The sequence below is a fragment of the Mus caroli genome, chromosome 9 (assembly GCF_900094665.2).
Source record: "Mus caroli chromosome 9, CAROLI_EIJ_v1.1, whole genome shotgun sequence".
NCBI classification, from domain to species: domain Eukaryota; kingdom Metazoa; phylum Chordata; class Mammalia; order Rodentia; family Muridae; genus Mus; species Mus caroli.
Window position 1 is genome coordinate 15,314,276 of NC_034578.1, and position 21,355 is coordinate 15,335,630.

Here is a 21,355-nt window from a genome sequence, read left to right on the forward strand (position 1 = left end):
TCTCTCTCTCTCTCTCTCTCTCTCTCTCTCTCTCTCTCTCTCTCTCTCTCTCTGTTGCACACTAACACATATATATGCCCAAGCAACCAAACAAATAAACAAAGAAAACCAATGAAGCAGAGAATGGTTCTTTAAGAAAATCAATATGATTACATATCTTTAAGAAAATAAACTATAAGGAGAGAGAATATGTAAGTGAACAAAATTAAAAGTAAAACGTGGTATATAAAAACAGATAGCAAGGAAATCCATTTAATCAGAAAGTAATGAAAATCTGAACTTCAAATTGTAAAATCTAAAAGAAATGGGTAATTGTTATATACCACTTAGAAAATTTTATATAAAAAATAGATAAGGCATTTAAACAGACCTATTAACACCTAGTGAAATATAAACCAACAGTAGATGTTTCCCAACAAAAATGGACCAGATACAGATTGTTTTAGCATAGAATTCCATTATTATTTCAAAGATTTAGTGCCAATACTGCTCAAATTATTCCACAAAATAGAAACAGAAAGAAGAGTGAAAATACTCTTTAAAATAATTAAATTGAAAAGAAAAAGAAAATACTTGCAAACTGAATCCAATAATTCATCAAAGCAATCAGCGACCATGATAAAGTAGGTTTCAGCCCAGAGATACAAGGGTTATTCAACATATATAAATAAATAATCTACCACATTAAGAAACAACAGAAATATAAAACTACATGATTATCTCATTAGATGGAAAAAAAGGTTTTTAAGAAAATTAAATGACACTTTATGATAAAAGTTCTAGAGAGACTAAGGATGTAAAGAATATATCTCAGCATAATAAAGAGGACCTACATGCATTCCAAATCCAGCATCAACCTAAATGGGCAAGAATGAACAAACAAAAGCTGGGTTGTGGTGGCATATGTCTTTAATCCAAGCACCTATGAGGTAGAGGCAACAAAATCTCTGAGCTCAAGGTCAGCCTCTTTTATAAAAAGTGATTTCTAGACCTACACAGCAAAATTCTGTTTCAATCTCTCCCCATATGGCCCAATCATGGACAGTTGAAGGTAAATGGATGGAACTTAAAAAAAAAAAATTAACCCATCTTGGATTAGGTAACAGAGACTGAATAAAAAAGGTAAAAAGACAATTATGTTACATATTATTTTATATGTAAATACTAGATTTTTAGCATTTGGTAGGCATGCTACAATTCATATAATCTCAGATGGTAAACATAGAGCAATCGACTACGGAAAAAAATCTCCAAATGAAGGTGTGATTACTCTTCTTGGCTCCACATGACTAAATCTGAAATTTACAAACTCCAAATGACTGGGAATATCTAACAGGTACTATTTTGTACTTATATTATTATATTAACCCAAAACTTTGAAAATAGAAGATCAAACTTCAATTAAGATTTTTATGGAGTCTAACTTCTTGGGTTCTTTGTATATATTTAAAAATGTGGAACAGTGATAAAAAGATAATTCTCAACTGAGGATACGCAGATGGCCAAGAAGCACCTAAAGAAATGTTCAACATCCTTAGCCATCAGGGAAAGGAAAATCAAAACAACCCTGAGATTCCACCTCACACCAGTCAGAATGACTAAAATCAAAATCTCAGGTGACAGCACATGATGGTAAGATGTGGAGAAAGAGGAAAACTTCTCCATGGCTGGTGGGATTGAAAACTGGTACAACCACTCTGAAAATTAGTCTGGCAGTTCATCAGAAAATTTAACATAATACTACTATCTGAAGACCCAGGTATACCACTCATGATCATATACCCAGAAAATTCTCCAACATGTAATAAGATCACACACTCCACTGTGTTCATAGCAGCCATATTTATAATAGCCAGAAGCTGGAAAAAAATCCAGATGTCCCTCAACAGAGAAATCCATACAGAAAATGTGGTACATGTATACAATAGAATACAACTCAGCTATTAAAAACAATGACTTCGTGAAAGTCGCAGGCAAATGGATAGAACTTGAAAATATCCTCCTAAGTGAGGTAACTCAGTCACAAAAGAACACACATGGTATGAATTCACGAATAAGTGTATATTAGCCCAAAATTTCAGAAAACCCAAGATTCAATTCACAAATGATATGAAGCCCCAAAAGAAGAAAGACCAAAATGTGGATGCTTCTGTACTGCTTAGAAGTGAGAACAAAATATTCACAGGAGGAAATATGGAGACAAAGTGTGGAGCAGAAACTGAAGGAAAGGCCATCCCAGAGACTGTCCCACCTGGGGACACATTCCATATACAGTCACCAAAGCCAGACACTATTGTGGATGCTGGGAAGTGCTTACCGATGGGACCCTGATATGGCTGTCTCCTGAGAAGTTCTGCCAGAGATGAACAAATACAGGGGCAGATTCTTGAAGCCAACTATTGGACTGTGCACACAGTCCCTGATAGAGGAGTTGGAGAAGAGACCGAAGGAGGGAGTTTGCAGAACTATGGAGGGAGCAGCAGTGTCAACTGGTCAGACAACCGGAGATCCTGTGGACCATATGGAGAGAACCATGGCTCAGGCCATATACATAGCAGAAGATGGCCTTGTTTGGCATCAGAGGGAGGAGTTATCCTTGGGTCTGAGGATTTTGATGCCCCAGTGTAGGGGGATGCCAGGGCATAAAGAGAGAAGAGTTTGGGTGGGTAGTGGCGAACTCTCATAGAAGCAGAAGGAGAAAGGATGGGATAGGGGATTTCTGCATGGAAGACTTGTAAAGGGGAAAACAATTGAAATGTAAATAAAGAAAATATCAAATAAAAAAAATATTTTTATGGAGGAAAGATCTACCTTTAATCTGGACCATAGCTTCTGCTGGTCACCTATGAAGGACATTGATTGGGGAAAGAATCTTTCTGTTTGTACTTGTTCTTGCTATCACTAGCAGGTCTGCTCCTTTACTAGCATTAGAGTACAGATCTTTGGAAGTCTAGCATACACTGAAGATCAGCTGAAATGTGTCAACTTTCCACTTAGAAGCAGTCATTGTTATGTTAGCTGAATTTCAGTCATTGATGTAGTACCTGAACAATAGGCTTTAAGTCGTTCTAATAAGTCCCACTTCTATAAATACAGAGAGAAATTTAATCAATAAATTCTGTTACTCTAAAGAAGACTGAGTAATACACTAGTGAAATTGAATATGTATTTTTGGAGAGACAGGGAGTAGATGAAATGTGTGGATTAAACTTGGATGAAGGAGAAAAAAACTGCATGGGAGAAGATATAAGGAGGCACAATGAACACTCAGGGCAATTTGCAGGTTCATATGAAAACCTCCTACAGTAAATTGCTTAAAATATATAAATATATTTAAAAAATATAAATAGAGTTATAAAATATTGGGTCAAACAGAGTTTTAACTAGACATCACTCAACACCAACTGAAAATTTTATACTACAAATGGGTCACATCTAAGTTATTGGTCAAAGGGACCACAACGAAACAACCACAAAACTCAAAATATTTCCTATGGTATTGGTTGCTCTCTCTACCCACCTCTCCCTACACATGTGTAGCAGATATGCAGTTTGGTCGTCATGTGAGTCCCCCAACAACTGGAGCAGGGACATCCCCTGACTTTGCTGCTGCTGTCCTGTGGATCCTGTTTCCCTAACTGGTCTGCCTTGTGTGGCTTCAGTGGGAAATGGTGGACTTAAAGCTGCAGAGACTTGAGGTGCCAGGGTGGGTTGGTACCTAGGATTCCTTCTCCTTTTCAGAAGTGAAAGGGATGGATGGGTTATGGGCCATATGAGGGGAGATCTGAAATGAAACTGAGGGGCTGTGATTTGAGCTTAAATAAATTAATGAAAAAATACGTAAAACTCAATATTACATCACATGTATGCACAATGGTCATAAGAGGATGAATATATTGTATGTGTTATATAACTCTAAACCTCATATTTGAAATGTAAATTGATTAAATAAAATTTCACATGCATTAGAATCTCAGAATAAGTGAAAAATTATAGGAGTTAAAAAAAAATCCAGGTCTTTCAAATAGAAATATTTATTTCTATTATTACAGTTTTACTACTGTAATCTGTGAAAATGGTTTAGAATTACAAAATACAATGTTATAAATGAAAATCACATGTTAAGTATAGCCCTTAATTTCTTCTGAAATTCTAAATATTATTTGAACTTCCATATTTATCACCAAAATGCTAAATATTTTATACAACCTGATATGAACTCTTCATAAATATATATCAAGAGTTTAATGTACTTTTCAGATGTGACCTGACAATGTTCCCTCCAAAAGTTCAAAGCAATTTAACAAAATTGTCAAACACAGACCTGGAAAGACCTCTTCTGAATTGTTGGCCAGGGTTGTCCAAAGGAATATCCAAATATAGAGTTTATTGATGCTGTAATTGCTTGCCAAAATTTTGCATGCTAAGTCCCTATTGCTAAAGAAGCCATGTATTTTGGAAATGGAGCTCAGATGTGTTTGAGCTGGACATGATATAAATGCCTTTTTATAAGGACTATCTCTCATTGAACCCAAAGGCTGCATGTTAGCTTACTGAGGAGAGAGGCAATCAACAAATATACTCTGCTATGAAGCCTGCAGAACACATCAATGTCCAAGGTGGTATGGTAGTATTTTATGTACTTGGTGCATTAGTGCCATGTATATCTTCACATTAATAAACAGCTCACTCATTTGTTTAAGACCTGCTCAGCAAGAAGAAAACCATGCCTGATACTGAAAACCTAACAAAATAGTGTCATGTTCTCATGAATATTGAAGGAGGTTACTTTATTAAATCAGAATTAAATACTTTATTGTTAATCCCTTACAATATTCTAAAGATTTCACCTCTAGCATCCAATAAGTATACTCCTCAAACCTTATCACTGAAAATATACTTTGCAACAAAGTCTACTACAGAATACCACAACCAATCAAAATGCAGAGTTGTGGACCTCATTATTAATAGATATATTTATGAATCATTTGCACATTTAATTCTCAAGAAGCATTGTGGAAGTCATGGCAGAAATAGTTGCATTGGAGTATCCTAGAGGTTGCTCCACACATAAAATGTCACAAGCATGACTGGTGAAATATGCACTCCACAGGGTCAAAACCAACAGATATGTCAAAGTGAATGTGGAAAAGCCTACATGGCATCAAATATTTACAGTCTATTGAAAAATACAGGGAGTAGGAGAAATAGCCTTCTCCAGGAAAGAAAATACCACTTGAATATTTAATAACAAATATTAAGCATTGAAAACACACACAATTAATAAATAGGCTGAGTAGTAGTTATCTAAAAATGTGTAGCATATTCATAAGCATATACACATGTAAAACAATAAAAAGGCTTTAAATGTGTAGGATAGAAAATGAGGCATGTGTGAGAGATATAATATTAAAAATTTTTAAAGAAAGTAAATAAAAATCAAGTAATACAGAAATGAACTTTAAAGAATGTTTGGCCTTTTCTAGTATGTACACAAAAATGTCTGCAGCAAGACAAGAGAATGAAGAAGGGCATTCCCAGGGAAAACAAACAGAGCATATATAATAAATACATGGAAATTTTTGATTATGTCTCCTATAGTAGGTAAACAAATAGTGGCAAAATAATCAGAAATTATGCAGATTGGAAGATTATCTCATTAGGTAAAGTGTTTATGATAGAATCATATGTCCAAAATTTTATCATCAGGATAAATCAGAAGTTAAGCACATATCATTTCTTATTCTTAGTAGAATATATGTATAATGTATATAATACTCCAAAGTTTTTAATAATTTTCCTCACAAAATTTGAAATTTTGTCCAAATTTTACTATATCATTTTAGTTGGTGTGGTATCCTCCATATTTAAAATACTTTAGCATAAATGTAAAAAAAAATTTGTGTACTAACACAATATATAAGTGAATTGAGAAATCAAACCACCAGTTATGGCAGTTGTTTTTGACACATTCAGAACTTTTGATCAGATCCCAATTATCATTTTATGGGTAGAAATTTGCTCCCATTTCTTTCCATTCATAATGTCCATATTTAAGATATTTAGTATTCTAGTGAATTTGTAAATGCAGATATCAACATGATGATTTTTTTGACATTGTATATTAAGTTTAAGTCCAGGCTGCTTAAAATTTTGTCCAAAATATATCTTTTGTTTTTTATCAGTATCATCAACTTCATTCAGTTATTAAAAAAGAGCACACATTAAATATAGAAGATAACACATACATATAAACATCTATTATTATTCTAAAAATCACCAAATGCCTTTACCATGTCTGTAAGAAATACCTGGAGCCTCTATTTTAAAAATAAGAAAAAACAATACCAAACAAATAACAAGTACCCAAAATAAACAAAAACATGCTTTACAAACACATGAATTGATGTGGAAATTTTAAAAAGTCCTAATCCCTGGAACTTTGCATTCAAAATTATGAGGTATTACTAATAAGTAAATGACTCTAAATCCTCAATATAATATTTATTTGATATATTACTTGATAATATTAAATTCTCTTTGAGAAATAATAGCATCCTTAAAAACAAAGAGATATAGCACAAAACAATTAAAAGCCACTCAGATAATATAAATATGATAATGAAAAAAAAATAATAAACCTAATCAAGGTGTGTGGTAGTATGGCTTTATAAAGATTCGTTTCCTTATTGGTCATTATTTACAAAATATGAAATTTCCATTAGTGTGGATCATAGTCTCCCTATGAGATAAAACCAAAGTACAACTAAGTATGGCTTCCAATTTTACATATAAATGTTATTTACATAAGCCTCTTATCTATACATATGCCATTGACAGTTATGTTTCAGAAACACATTGATGAAAATTTATTAAGAAAACAAAATTCTCAACTGCCTTTGCTCCAGAATAAACAGAAAAATAAAGCATAAAATTATTTGGGGAGTATCACATCCCTGGAAAGAAAAAATAATAAAAGAAAAGAGAAGGAAAGAAAGAGAGAAGGAGAGAAAGAGAGAAAGAGAGAGAAAGAGAGAGAGAGAGAGAGAAGGAAGGAGGGAGGGAGGGAGGGAGGGGGGGAGGGAGGAAGGAAGGAAGGAAGGAAGGAAGAAAGAAAGATACAGTCAAACTTAAGTGCCACAGAGATATGCTTCGACAATTTAAAGCACTTATGATAAAGAAGTTAGTTACTCTGTTTCACCAATACTTCTGTCATTCTATTTCTCTAAACTCAATTTATGGAGATGATAAGACCACAGGAAAGAGAAGGTGTCTCATGGCTTGCTTCATTTCTCTGTTTCTCAGACTGTATATGAAAGGGTTTAGCATTTGAGGGACCACAATATACATCATAGAAAAGACTATATTCTTAACAGAAGAATCAGAAACTGCAGAACTCATATACACTCCAAAAGCTGTCCCATAGAATAAAGATACAACTGAGAGATGAGATCCGCAAGTGGAAAAGGCTTTATTCCGTCCCTGGACTGATGATATCTTAAGAATGGAGGACACAATTTGAATATAAGAGAAAATAATCCCAGCAAGAGGAACACCAGCAAATACACTAGTCACTGTGTAAATAAGAAGGGTATTGATGAAAGTATCAGAGCAGGCATGTTTGATGACTTGAACAAGTTCACAGAAGAAATGAAGGATATTCTGGTCTTTGCAGAAAGACAGTTTTAACAACATCAGACTATGCAGTAGTGCATTAATGGTACTGATAAACAATGAAAGTAAAACAAGCAGTACACAGAGACAAGGATTCATGATAACTGTATACCTCAGAGGATGAACTATGGCCAAGTAACGGTCATAGGCCATCACAGCAAGTAGACAACTTTCTAAGCCACCAAAAATCAATACAAAACACACCTGGGACAGGCAGCCTGTATAGGTAATGCTCTGATTCTGTGTTTCAATGTTCAACAGCATCTTTGGGATTATTGTTGTGCTTATACAGATGTCAGTAAAGGACAGATTGGCAATAAAAAAGTACATGGGTGTATGGAGGTGATAGTCCAATCTTACAGCCAAGATAATGAGAATGTTTCCAAAGATGGTAACAAAATATATAGACAGAAACAAGCTGAAGATAAATGATTCAATGGCTGGAGCATATGTCAGTCCAGTGAGAAAAAATTCAGAAATACCTGATTGGTTTGAAATTTCCATGCTGCTACTGCATATTACCAAGATGTATAGTAAAAATGATCCAAATTTTGTTGAGTAATGATACAGTTTCATTAATGTATGGTCAGTATGAACATTGCTGTAACATCTTGTACTTAGTTTTCACAAATTCTTTGGGGTCACATTATTAATGCATTTTGTAAATAATGTCACTAAATTTAATACATTTGAGGCTGAAAACTAGTTCTTTAAATTTTTAGCATGTGTTATTTATAGTGTTAGTGACATTAGTAATCAACTTTTTCATACATTTATCCTCCAGTCCTTATATCTCTTATACTTTATATTTCAGTTCTCTTCAATGAATATTGAAGAATTTGAAAATATGGTGGCAAATGATACTATGAAGAATTATAACACATGCTATATCCTTGAGAATTTATACAAATCTAAAAAAAGAGAGAGAGAAAAGGAAAAAAGAAATAAACCACAAAGAGCATAGTAAACCTATTTCTCTAAAGCAATGGGCACCAATATTGGTATGGCCCATAATTTTCTGAACTATTCACCAAATTTCAGAATCAGTTCCTGCTATCAATTCTGTTGACTCATGCACTAATTTCACAAACATTAATTATGCAGGTAGAAAATATAATGAGTCTAATACTCCCACATTCTCTTTAAATCTATGACAAGTCTTCACTTCTGCCTGGCTCCCTGGTTCCAAAATTGTATCAAATGACAAGTAGTTCACATTATTTATTTTTCTGTGGTCATAATAAAACATCCAAACCAAAGCAACTTGTGGAAGAAAGTATTTAATTTGAGCTTAAGGCTTCAGCAAAATAAAAATCCATCATCATTAGAGATGGAGAGAGAGAGATGACAGTAAACATCAGGAATGGTTGCAGGAATGTTTAGGTGATCACATTTGCATCCACAACCATGAAGCAGAGAGAATTAACTGGAAGCAGGAAATAGGGAGAGGTTAATTTTTAGGGAAGACCTATAATCATTTTATGCTACCATCTCTGAAAATCTTCTTTATGTAGGTAAAGAAGTAAGCACTAACTACTCACTTCAATATTTAATTAGCTGGCATTTGTCACAGCATGTATAAACATAAAAGTTGTTTAAATGCTATATTAAACATATTTTAAACATAGATCTTAAATTCTTCAACCAGGAATTATATTCTATAGAAAAATCTACAAGATTAGAAATTTTGAAGAATTTTTAACATGTACAAGCTAATGTTTTTCATAATTATTATTGCTTCATAATAGAAATTGCAAAGCTAACTACATGAAATTCAATAGCAAAAGCTTTCCATGTTCCAATTTCTTAAGTTGCTTTTACCTCAGGAAATAATATAGTCATGATTAAAGTTTCAACTATTATTTACGTGGAAAACCCTGAATTTTCTTCCTTACTCAGGGAAAATCACCATAGTGCCATTTTATAAGTCATTTTATACAAACTTATTTTTCTTATTTTCATTCTTCTTAAATAATTTTGAAGTCTGTTGCATTTTAAGCATTTTATATAACCAGAAACCTGCTAAATCGGAGGAGACCATTAACATGTTGCCACTGTTATTGTGAGTTACACTCTAAATGATGTTCATGTTTGGTATGTTTAAAAGTAAAATAGAAAGACTAAATCAGAAATATAAGGCTTTCAGAACACTTAATCCACCCCAGGGTATTCAAAGTATCTCTACATGGTATTCTAAACACTTTGTGGAAAGTTTTATTGAAGAACAAGAAAGGACAAGAGAAGTTACTCACAGCGTGAGCTGATGTTCTTTATAGAATGCATATGGTCAATTGATAGTCTTCTAGTCCTCAGAGTCTGACTGTTCTTAGAAAAAGTTTCTGGAGAAAGAAATTAAATAAGATTGTGTCTTTACATGCAGTGTGGACCTAATTTCCTTTTAATTAGAAAATAATAAGACAGACAGACAAAAAAACAGACGTGCACACATGCATACGCATATACACACTGAGTGTGTGTGTGTGTGTGAGAGAGAGAGAGAGAGAGAAAGAGAGAGAGACAGAGACAGAGAGAGTGAGAGTCATGTTAGAACGCACCTCTAAATATCAAAAGAAATAAACTACAACATCTGATCTTCTAACTACTTGTAACTAGAACAGTAAGGAATGAAATATTCATTTCTTCAGACATATAGGCTATAGAAATAACTTTCTGGAAAAACCTAGTAAATGAAAATGAACATTAAAATTTGTTTTCTGACAATAATTTTTCTGGAAAAATATACCAGAATAATTTTAAAGAATTTTAAAAATTGAAGAAAGGTAGATTTCTGACCAGCAGAAATGTGTCCTGCTCTGGTGAACAGTATTAAACCTCTATTAATGAAAGCTAGGCATGTGTCATCTGTCATCACAAACTTATTTTGAGACTGTTTTAAGGGATTTTCAGTTAATCAGAGAAGTAAAAATGGCCTAACTTGTAATTTTATGTGTGTTCTTTCTTCACTGTTTTTTTTTGTAATGCAGCAGTATGAAAATACCAATTATCATCTCCAAATAATTGACTGACAAATAGTGATGTCCTTGGCTGTGTTCCCTAACAGCAATGTTCAGAATCATACTTGGATGCTGCTCAGTGTTTGTTCTCAGCCCATAGACCTATCAGTTGATTCAACAGCCACCTGAGGAAAAAAAGCCGCTTTTACACATTAAGCACCCATGCTCTCTTATAAGAACAAAATTTCATTAATGAGGTGGCCATAGTCTGACTCTGAAAATTTCTGTATCCCATGGGAACAATATCCAAAGCTTCCCATTAGACTTAGTTTTCTACTAATAATCTAACCTCAAGAGGGCAAAGGTACATTAAATGTACACTGAGAAGTAAGACTGTGTAATCACTGATTATCAGAATTCTGATATGATACCATAATCTCTTCTCTCTATTATATCTTCATATTTTTATTATTCATATTTGGTATATGTACTATTAGAGTTCACTCAATAGTCATTTGTGAATTGTAAAGTTTAGAAAGAAAACTTATACATTATATATTGAGTTTCAAATACAGACAAGACCATAACTACATGATTAAAACATAATAACCAATACCTAATTTCAGTACTGTCTCAATTTCTAATATTTTTTATTCTTAAAGGCAATAATATTTTGTGCTGAATGAAACAATAATTAATTGAAAACCCAATTCAGTCTCAAGAAAGTTTAAAAGAGATGAAATGAAGAAATCTTTCTCTCTCTCTCTCTCTCTCTCTCTCTCTCTCTCTCTCTCTCTCTCTCTCTCTCCCCCTCTCTCATCTATCTCACATCTCTCTATATAATGAAATTTAGTTGCATCCATATTTTCTTTTTTATTATTGGATATTTTCTTTATTTACATTTCAAATGTTATCCCCTTTGCCAGTTTCCCCTCCAGGAATCCCCTAGCCCTCCTCCCTCCCTCTGCTTCTATAAGGGTACTCCCACACCTACCCACCCATCCATCTCCTCCTGCCTCCCAATCCTGACATTCCCTACACTGGGGCATCGAGCCATTACAGGAACAAGGGCCTCTCCTCCCATTGATGTCTGACAAGGTCATCCTCTGCTATATATGTGTCTGGAGCCATGGGTCACTCCTTGTGTACTCTTTGGCTGGTAGTTTAGTCCTGGGAGCTCTGGGAAGTGTCTGGTTGGTTGATGTTGTTCTTCCTATGGGGTTGCAAACCCCTTTAGCTCCTTCAGTCATTTCTATAACTCCTCCATTGGGGACCCTATGCTCAGACCATATGTAGAGAAGTTGTTCTACACTGGACTTAACTGTGAATCTTTTAGTGTTTGTGTACTTTGGTATTTTTATTTGTTAATCAAAATACAATATGGATTGAGGAATAAATCAGTATTTTTCTTATTCAATTATTTTAAAATTAAAATATGTATAATTAAGCATTATAAAAGATGATGTAAATTAGTGCTGACATATGCAATAGGAAACAGAGAAACGTTAAAGGAAGGATTTATTTTCTTATTGGCCTTTTTAAAATTTTCATTTAAGCTTTTTTTTACACTACAGATTTTATATCCCTCCTGGTTCACCCTCTGACTGTTACCCATCCCATACCTCATTGCCACATCCCTTTCTCCATGAAGATATCTTCATCCTCCACCACCACCCATAGAGAACTTTCCACTCCCTAGGGCCTCCATTCTCTTGAGGGTTAGGTAACTCTTCTTTGAATGAAACCAGACCAGGTAGTCCTCTGTGTTGGGGACCTCATATCAACTGGTGTATGTTGCTTGCTTGATGGTCTGGTGTTTGAGAGATCTTGGGTATCCAGGTTAATTGAGACTGCTGGTCCTCCTATAGAGTTGCCCTACTCCTCAGCTTTTTCCAGCATTTTCCTAATTCAATCACAGGGGTTACCAAGCTTCTGTCCATTGATTGGGTGTAAATATCTGCATCTAACTCAGATCCTTGTTGCGTCTTTCAGAGAATAGACATTATAGGTCCCTTTTTGTGAGAACTCAATAGCCTCAGTAATAGTGTCAGGCCTAGGGGCATCCCCTTGATCTTGATCACAATTTGGACCTGTCACTGGACCCCCTTTTTCCTTCAGGTTCTTCTCCATTTTTGTCCCTTCATTTTGTTCAGACAGGAAAAATGATGTGTCAGAGTTTTGCATGTGGTATGGCAACCCCATCCCTCATTTGATTCCCTGTCTTCCTGCTGGAGGTGGGCTCTACAAATTCTCTCTACCCACTGTAAAGCATTTTGTCTAAGGTCCCTCCCTTCAAGTCCTGAGAGTCTCTTACCTCCCAGGTCTTTGGCACCCTCTGGAGGGTCTCCCTACCTCCTACTTATGAGGTTGCCTGTTAGAATTCATTCTGCTGGCCCTCAGGGCTTCAGTTGCCCCCATCCAATACTTGATAATGTTCCTCTATTCCCCTCTCTGTCCCCTTTAAAACCAAAGTATCTCCCTCCCTCCCCCTTGTGGTTGCTATCTTCTCCCTTCCAAATGGCATTAAGGTGTCCTCACTTGGGCCCATTAGCATGTTAACCTTTTTGAGTGCTATAGACTCTATCTTGGCTATTCTGCACTTATTTAATTAATATCCACTTAATAAGGAATACTTACCATGAATAGCATTTTGGGTCTCAGGTACCTCATTAAGGATGATATTTTCTAGTTCCATCAATTTGCATGCAAACCTCAGGATGTCCTCATTCTAGATAACTCAGTAGTATTCCACTGTGTAAATGGATTACATTTTCTGTATCCACTCATCTGTCCTGGAACATCTGGGTTGTTTCTATCTTCTGGCAATCACAAAAAAGGCCACTATGAACATAGTGGAACACATGCCCCATAGTGGAGTACCTTTTGGGGATATACCCAAGAAAGATATAGCTGGGTCTTCAGGTAGATTTATGTACTATTTTCTGAGAAACATCCAGATTGATTTTTAGAGGGTTGTAACAATTTGCAGTCCCTCCAGCAATAGAGGAGTGTTCCTCTTTCTCCACACCTTCTCCAACATGTGTTGTCATCTGAGGTTGTGATATCAGCCATTCTAATTGATCTATGGTGGAATCTCAGGATCATTTTGATTTGAATTTCACTGGTCACTAAGGACTTTGAAAATTTCTTTAGCTACTTCTCAGCCATTCAAGATTCCTCTGTTGTGAATTTTCTGTTTAGTTCTATAACCCTTTTTTTTACTGGGTTGTTTGTTTGTTTTGATGGTTAGCTTCTTGAGTTCTTTATATACTTTTAATGTTAGCCTTCTATTAGATGTGGGGTTAGTGAAGAATTTTCCCAACACACATGTTAATGATTTGTCTTATTGACAATGGCCTGTGCTTTACCAAAGCTGATCTAGGACACATCATATTCATCAAATGGGAAATCCACCAAGAGAACGTCTCAACTCTGAACATCTATGCCTCAAATACTAAAACTCAAAATACAAATAGAACTCCATACAATAATAGTGGGACACTTCAATACCCCACTCTCACTAATGGACAGGTCATTGAACAGAAACTAAACAGAGACACTATAAAAGCAATAGAGATTATGAATCAAACGGATTTAACAGATATCTATAGAACATTTCATCCTAAAACAAAAAGAATACACCTTCTTCTCACTACCTCATGGTTTTGTCTCCAAAATCAGCCATATAATGGGAAACAAAACAAGCCTCAACTGATTAAAGAAGATCGAAATAATATCACGCATCATATCTGATCACCATAGCCTAAGGCTGGTTCTCATTAATAAAACAACAACAACAGCAACAACAACAACAACAACAAAACTCAAATATATGCAGAAACTGAAGTACTTTCTATTCAATGATAACTTGGTTAGGGAAGAAATAAAGAAAGAAATTACAGAATTACTTTGAGTCAATGAAAATATTGCCATGGCATACCCAAATTTATGGAACACAATGAAAGAAGTGGTAAGAAGAAAATTCATAGCCCTAAGTACCGTAGTAAAAGAGCTTGAGAGACCTTACACTAGCAACTTAATAGCATATCTGAGAGCTCTAGAACAAAAGGAAGCATACATACCCAATAGGAGTAGACAGCAGGAAATAGTCAAATTCAAGGCATTAATCAACCAAATAGAAACAAAGAGAAAGATACAAAGAATCCAAAAATAAATAAATAAACTAGAAGCTGGTTCTTTAAGAGAATCAACAAGATAGATAAACCCTTAGCAAAACTAAATAAAGGACAGAGAGGCAGTTTCCAAATTAACAAAATCAGAAATGAAAATGGAGACATAGTAAAAGAAAAAAACATATTCAATAAATCATCAGATCCTGCTACAAAAGCCTATATACACAACAAAACAGAAAAAAAATGTAGGTGAAATGGATGGTTTTCTAGACAGATACAACATACCAAAGTTAAAGCAAGAGCAGGTAAACTATCTAAACAGGCCCATATCCTCTAAGGAAATAGAAGTCATTTAAAAACTCCCAACCAATAAAAGTCCAGGGCTAGAAGATTTTAGTGCAGAATTCTACTAGACCTTCAAAGAAGACCTAATATCAATATTCCTCAAAATTTCCATAAAATAAAAGGAACATTACATAATTTTTCTATGAAACTAAAATTACTCTGATATACAAACCACAAAAGGACATAACAGAAAAAGAGAACTTCAGATCATCTTAGCATATGAATATTGATGCGCACATACTGGATAAAGTTCTTGCAAACTGAAACCAAGAACACATCAAAACACCATTGACCACAATCAATTAGGATTTATTCCAGGGATTCAAGATTGGCTCAAAATATGAAAATCCATAAATGTAATCCACTATATAAAGAAACTCAAAGGCAAAGCAAACAACCATGTCATTAGATGCTGAAAAGCATTTGACAAAATACAACACCCTTTCTTGCTAAAAGTATTGGGGAGATCAGCAATTCAAGCCCCATACTTAAACATAATAAAAACATTTACTGGAAACCAACAGCCAATATCAAGTTAAATGAGACACTTGAAGCAATCCTATGAAAATCCTGGACAAGACAAAGTTGCCACTCTCCCCTTATCTAATATAGTATTTGAGAAATTCTGGGTAGAGCAATAAGACAACAAAAAGAGGTCAAGGGGATACAATTTTGTAAAGAAGAAATAAAGGTACCATTATTTTCAGATGATATGATTGTACATAAGTGACAACAAAATTTCTAGCAGAGAATTTCTACAGCTGGAATACAACTTCAGGAAATTGGCTGGATATAAAATTAACTCAAATAAATCTGTAGACTCCCTTTATACGAAAGAGAGAAAGAGAGAGAGAGAGAGAGAGAGAGAGNAGAGAGAGAGAGAGAGAGAGAGAGAGAGAGAGAGAGACCACAAATTCAGGAAACACCTCCCTTCACAATAGCCACAAATAATATGAAATATCTTGGGGTAACTCTAACCAAACAAGTGAAGGATCTGTTTGATAATAACTTCCAAGATTTTCAAGAAAGAAATCAAAGATCTTAGAAAATGGAGAGACCTCAGATGCTCCTAGATTGTCAGAATTAGCATAGTAAAAACGGCCATTCTACCAAAGGCAATCTACAGATTCAATGCAATCCCCATCAAAATCCCAACATAATTCTTCAAAGACATGGACAGATCAATTCTCAAATTCACCTGGAAAGGAAAAAAAAAAAAGAATCAGAATAGAAAAAACAATGCTTAACAATGAAAGAAGTGCGAGAAGAGTCACCACTCCTTCTACAAAGAAACAGTGATAAAAACTGTATGGTATTGATCCAGAGACAGACACATTGATCAATGGAATAGAACTGAAGACCCAGAAATAATCTTTCTAATTATTAAACGTTTTTCCCACTTGAGGCATTATCTCCTTAATGGTGCACCCTCTGACAGTTCATCATTCCGTTCCTCCTCCCCCTTCTCCAGGAGGATGTCTCCACCCTCTCCCATAATCCACCAGATATCCCCCAGCCTTCCTGAGGCCTCAAGTCTCTCAAGAGTTAGGTGCTGCTTCTCTCTCTGAGGCCAGAACAGGCAGTCCTCTGATGTATATGTGTCAGGGGCCTCATATCAGCTAATGTATTCTACCTGAATGGTGGTTCAGTTTATGAGAGATCTTGGAGAGTCAGGTTAGTTGAGACTGCTGGTCTTCCTATGGGGTTGCCCTCCTCCTCAATTTCTTCCAGCCTTTCCTTAACTCAACAACAGGAGTTGTTGAAATCTGTCCATTGGTAGGGCATAAGTATATGCATCTGGCTCTTTCAGCTGTTTTTTGGGTCTCTAAGAGGGTGGACATCCTAGGCTCCTGCTGTGAGCACACCATAGCATCAGTGATAGTTTCTGGCCTTAGAGCCTCCCCTCGAGCTGGATCCCAGTTAGGGCAGATCACTGGACCTGCTTTCACTCAGTCTTTTCTCATTTTTGTCCCTGCCATTGTTTTATATAAGGACAATTCTGGGTCAGAATTTTTAACTGCAGGATGGCAATTTAATTGCTCTATTGGAGGTGGCCTCTATAAGTTTTCTCTCCCCACTGTTTGGCATTTCTTCTAAGGTCCCTCCCTCTGAGACCTGAGTATTTCTCACTTCTCAGGTCTCTGTTATACCCTCTATCTCCCAAAGTTGCCTGTTTCCATTCTTTCTACTTGGCCTCAGGGCTTCAATCCTGCTCCCTGCTTCCAACACTTGATCATGTTCCCCTTTCCTCCACCCTGTTCCCTCTCCCATCCAGGTCTTTCCCTCTCTCTGCCCTCTGTGATTGCTTTCTTCACCCTCTAAGTGGGATTGAGGAACCCTTCAGCTTGATAACATTCTTGAGTTCTGTGGATTATTTACTGGGTTTTCTGTATATTACTGGCTAATATCCAGTTATTAGTGACTGCAAACCATGCCTATCCTTTTGGGTCTGAGTTACCTCACTCATAATGATATTCTCTAGTTCAGTCCATTTGCCTGCAAAGCTCAAGATGTCCTCATTCTCTATAGCTGAATTATACTCCATTGTGTAAACGAACCACATTTTCTGTATCCATTCTTCCATTGTGGGACATCTAAGTTGTTTCTAGCTCTGGCTATCACAAATAAGGCTGCTATGAACATAGTAGAACACATGCTCATGTGACATGGTGAAGCATCTTTTGGGTATATGCCTAAGAGTTATATAGCTGGGTCTTTAGGTAGATCTATTTCCTTTTTATTTCCCCAGAAACTTCAGATGTATTTCCAGAGTGGTTGTACCAGTTTGATTTCCCACCAGAAATTGAGGATGGTTCTTCCTACTCCACATTCTTGCCAACATGTTAAGTTACCTGAGGTTTTTACCTTAGCCATTTTGATTACTGTAAGGTGGATCATCAGTGTTGTTTTGATTCACATTTGCCTGATTACTAAGGACTGAATATTTCTTTAAGTGCTTCTCAGCCATTTGAGATTCCTTTATTTTGAATACTCTATTTAATTCTATTCCCCAATTCTTGACAGAGTTGCTTGTATTTTTGGAGGTTACCTTCTTAATTCTTCATAAATTTTGGATATTAGCACTGTATTGGATGTGGGGTTAGTGAAGATTCTTCCCAATCTGTATGTTGCAGATTTGTTCTATTGACTGTCCTTTTCCTCACAGAAGCCTCTCAGTTTCATGAGATCCCATTTATCAATTCTTGATCATAGACTCTGAGCCATGGGAATTGTGTTTAGAAAATTACACCTTGTGCCAATGACTTAGAGGTTCTTTCAGATTTTCTCATCTATTAGACTCAGTGTATCTGGTTTTATGTTGAGGGAAATGACCCCTAGGACATGAGCATTCTGCAAGGTGATAAATAAGGATCTATTTTAATTTATCTAAATACAAACTGCCAGGTAGACCAGCACTATTTATTGAAAAATGCTTTCTATTCAACTGTATATTTATGGCTTCTTTGTCAAGGATCAAGTGTCTGTAATTGTATGACTTTTACTCTGGGTCTTGAATTCTATTCCTTTGATCAACCTATCGGTCTCTATACCAATACAATGCAGTTTTCATCACTGTAGTATAGCTTCACATCAGGGAAGGTGTATCCCGCAGAAGATCATTTATCTTTAAGAATTCTGTATTCTATCCTGTTTTTTTCCATATAAATTGAGAATTGCTCTTTCCATGACCATGAAGAACTCTGTGGGAATTTTGGAATTTTGATGGTGATACCGTTGATTTTGTAGATCGCTTTTGGTAGGATGGCAATTTTTACTGTTAATCCTACCAATCTATGGTCATTGGAGATTTTTACATATTCTGAAGTATTCTTTGGTTTCTTTCTTGAAAGACTTTAAGTTCTTGTCATACAAATCTTTGACATGTTTGGTTAGAGTTACCCAAGATATTTGATAATATTTGTTTCTATTGTGAAGGATTTTGTTTCCCTAATTTCTTTTTCTCCCATTTATCATTTGTATAAAGAAAGTCTACCGATTGGTTTGAGTTAATATTATATCCAGTCATTTGCTTTTTAACTGTAAAAGATCTCTGGTTGAATTTTTGTGGCATCTGCAAATAGTGATAACTTATTTGACTTATTCTTTGCCACATTGTATCAGCTGTGATCTCCTTTTGTGGTTTTATTGCTCTACCTAGAACTTTGAGTACACATTGAACAGAAAAGGGGAGAGTAGGCATCCTTTCTTCTCCCTGATTTAAGTGGGATTGCTTCAAGTATCTTTCCTACTAAGTTAATATTGGTTTTTGGTTTGCTGTGTATTGCTTTTATTATATTTAGGTATGAGCCTTGAATTCCTGATCTCTCCAATATTTTTCAAATGGAAAAGGTATTGTATTTTGTCAGATCTACATCTAATAAGATAATCATATGATTGTTTATGTAGGGGATACTTTAATGGATTTTCACATATTGAACCAACCTTGCATCCCTGGGAAGAAGCCTACTTGATCATGCTGAATGATAGTTTTGATGTGTTCTTTGGTTCAGTTTGCAGAAATTTTATTGAGTATTTCTGCATCAATGTTCATGAACAAAATTTGTGTGAAGAAAAATTTTTTTGTGTTTCTTTGTGGTTTAGGTATGAGAGCAATTATGGCTGCATAGAGAAAATTATGGCTGCATAGAATACGCCTTCAATTTCTATTTTATGAATAGTTTGAGAAATGTTGGTATTAAGTCTTCTTTGAAGGTCTGTTAGAATTCTGAGCTAAAGCCATTTCACCCTTGGCGGCTTTGTTTTGGAGGTTTTTAATGACTTCTTCTATTTCCTTGTGCAATGTAGGCCTGCTCAGATAATTACCTGCTCTTGCTTTAAATTTAGTATGTGGTATATGTCTAGAAAACCATACATTTCATCTAGATTTTCCAGTTTTGTTGGGTATTGGCTTCTGTAGTATATGATGATTTTTTGAATGTCCTCTGTTTCTATTGATTTGTCTCTCTTTTCACTTCTCATCTTGTTAATTTAGATACTGTTTCTGTGCCTATTATTTAGCTTTGCTAGGGATTTATCTATCTTGTTGGTTCTCTCAAATAACCAGCTTTTGTTTTTCTTTTCTTTTCTTTCTTTCTTTTTTCTTTTCCTTTTTTTTCTTTGTATCTTTTTCTTTGTTTCTATTTGGTTGATTTTGGCTCTGAGTTTGACTATTCCATGCTGTCTACTCTTCTTGGGTGTATTCACTTCTTTTTTGACTAGAGGTTCCAGTTGTGTTGTTAAATTGTTGGTGTAGGATCTCCCAAATATCTTTACCAGGGCACTTATTGCTATGGATTTTCTTCTTAGCACTTCTTTCATTGTGTCCCATTAGTTTAGGTATGTTATATCAACATTTTCACTGAATTTCAGGAAGTTTTTTATTTCTTTCTTTATTTCTTCCCTGACCAAGTTATCATTGAGTAAAGAGTTGTTCATTTCCCATGGGTATGTGTGTTTTCTGTTGTTTTCGTTGTTATTAAAGTATACCATTAGTCCAGAGATATCTGATAGGATGGATGGTGTGATGGTTTGTATATCTTTGGACCAGGGAGTGGCAACATCTGAAGGTGTGGCCTTGTTGGAATAGGTGTGACCTGGTTGGAATGGGTGTGTCACTGTGGGTGTGAGTATAAGATCCTCACCCTAGTTGCCTGGAAATCAGTCTTCCACTAGCAGCCTTTGGATGAAGACATAGATAGAACTCTCAGCTACTCCTGCACCATGCCTGCCTGGATACTGCCATGCTCTTGCCTTGATGATAATGGACTGAACCTCCGTTCCTGTAAGCCAGCCCCAATTAAATGTTGTTTTTTTATAAGACTTGCCTTGGTCATGGTGTCTGTTCACAGCAGTAAAACCCTAACTAAGACAGAAGTTGGTACCAGGAGTGGGATACCTGGATGCTGTGATAGGCCTGACCATGCTTTTATTTGAAAGAATGTGGATTTTTGGACTTCAGATTTGGAACTCAGTGGAATGCTTTACATGAGGCTTAATGGGTCATCCTAGTAGGAATATGGAAGACTTTGTTGCTGGGAGTAATTTGAACTGTGTTGATCTGGCCCAAGAGATTTCAAAGGAGAAGAATTTCAGTATGTGGCATAAAGACTGTTTTTGTGGTATTTTGATGAAGAATGTGGCTACTTTTTACCCTTGTCTAAAAGGTCTGCCTGAGGCTAAGGTGAAGAGACTTGGATTAATTGCATTAATTGCATTGACAAAGGATGTTTCAAAAAAGCCCAGCAGAGA

At 35.5% G+C, this 21,355-nt stretch overlaps 1 protein-coding gene across 1 annotated transcript; it reads right to left on the reverse strand.

Annotated features, from left to right (window-relative positions):
- Nucleotides 1-7,143: 7,143 nt before the first annotated feature.
- LOC110301907 (olfactory receptor 7G1-like) lies at nucleotides 7,144-8,224 on the reverse strand. Its single transcript, XM_021172622.1, has one exon. The coding sequence runs from the start codon at nucleotides 8,176-8,178 to the stop codon at nucleotides 7,237-7,239; it is 942 nt and encodes a 313-aa protein (XP_021028281.1). The 5' UTR covers nucleotides 8,179-8,224; the 3' UTR covers nucleotides 7,144-7,236.
- Between the last annotated feature and the right edge of the window lie 13,131 nt (nucleotides 8,225-21,355).

What these genes read in the sequence shown, in the direction of transcription:
- LOC110301907 (XM_021172622.1), bottom strand. Translation starts at nt 8,178, where the DNA reads ATGGAAATTTCAAACCAATCAGGTATTTCTGAATTTTTTCTCACTGGA.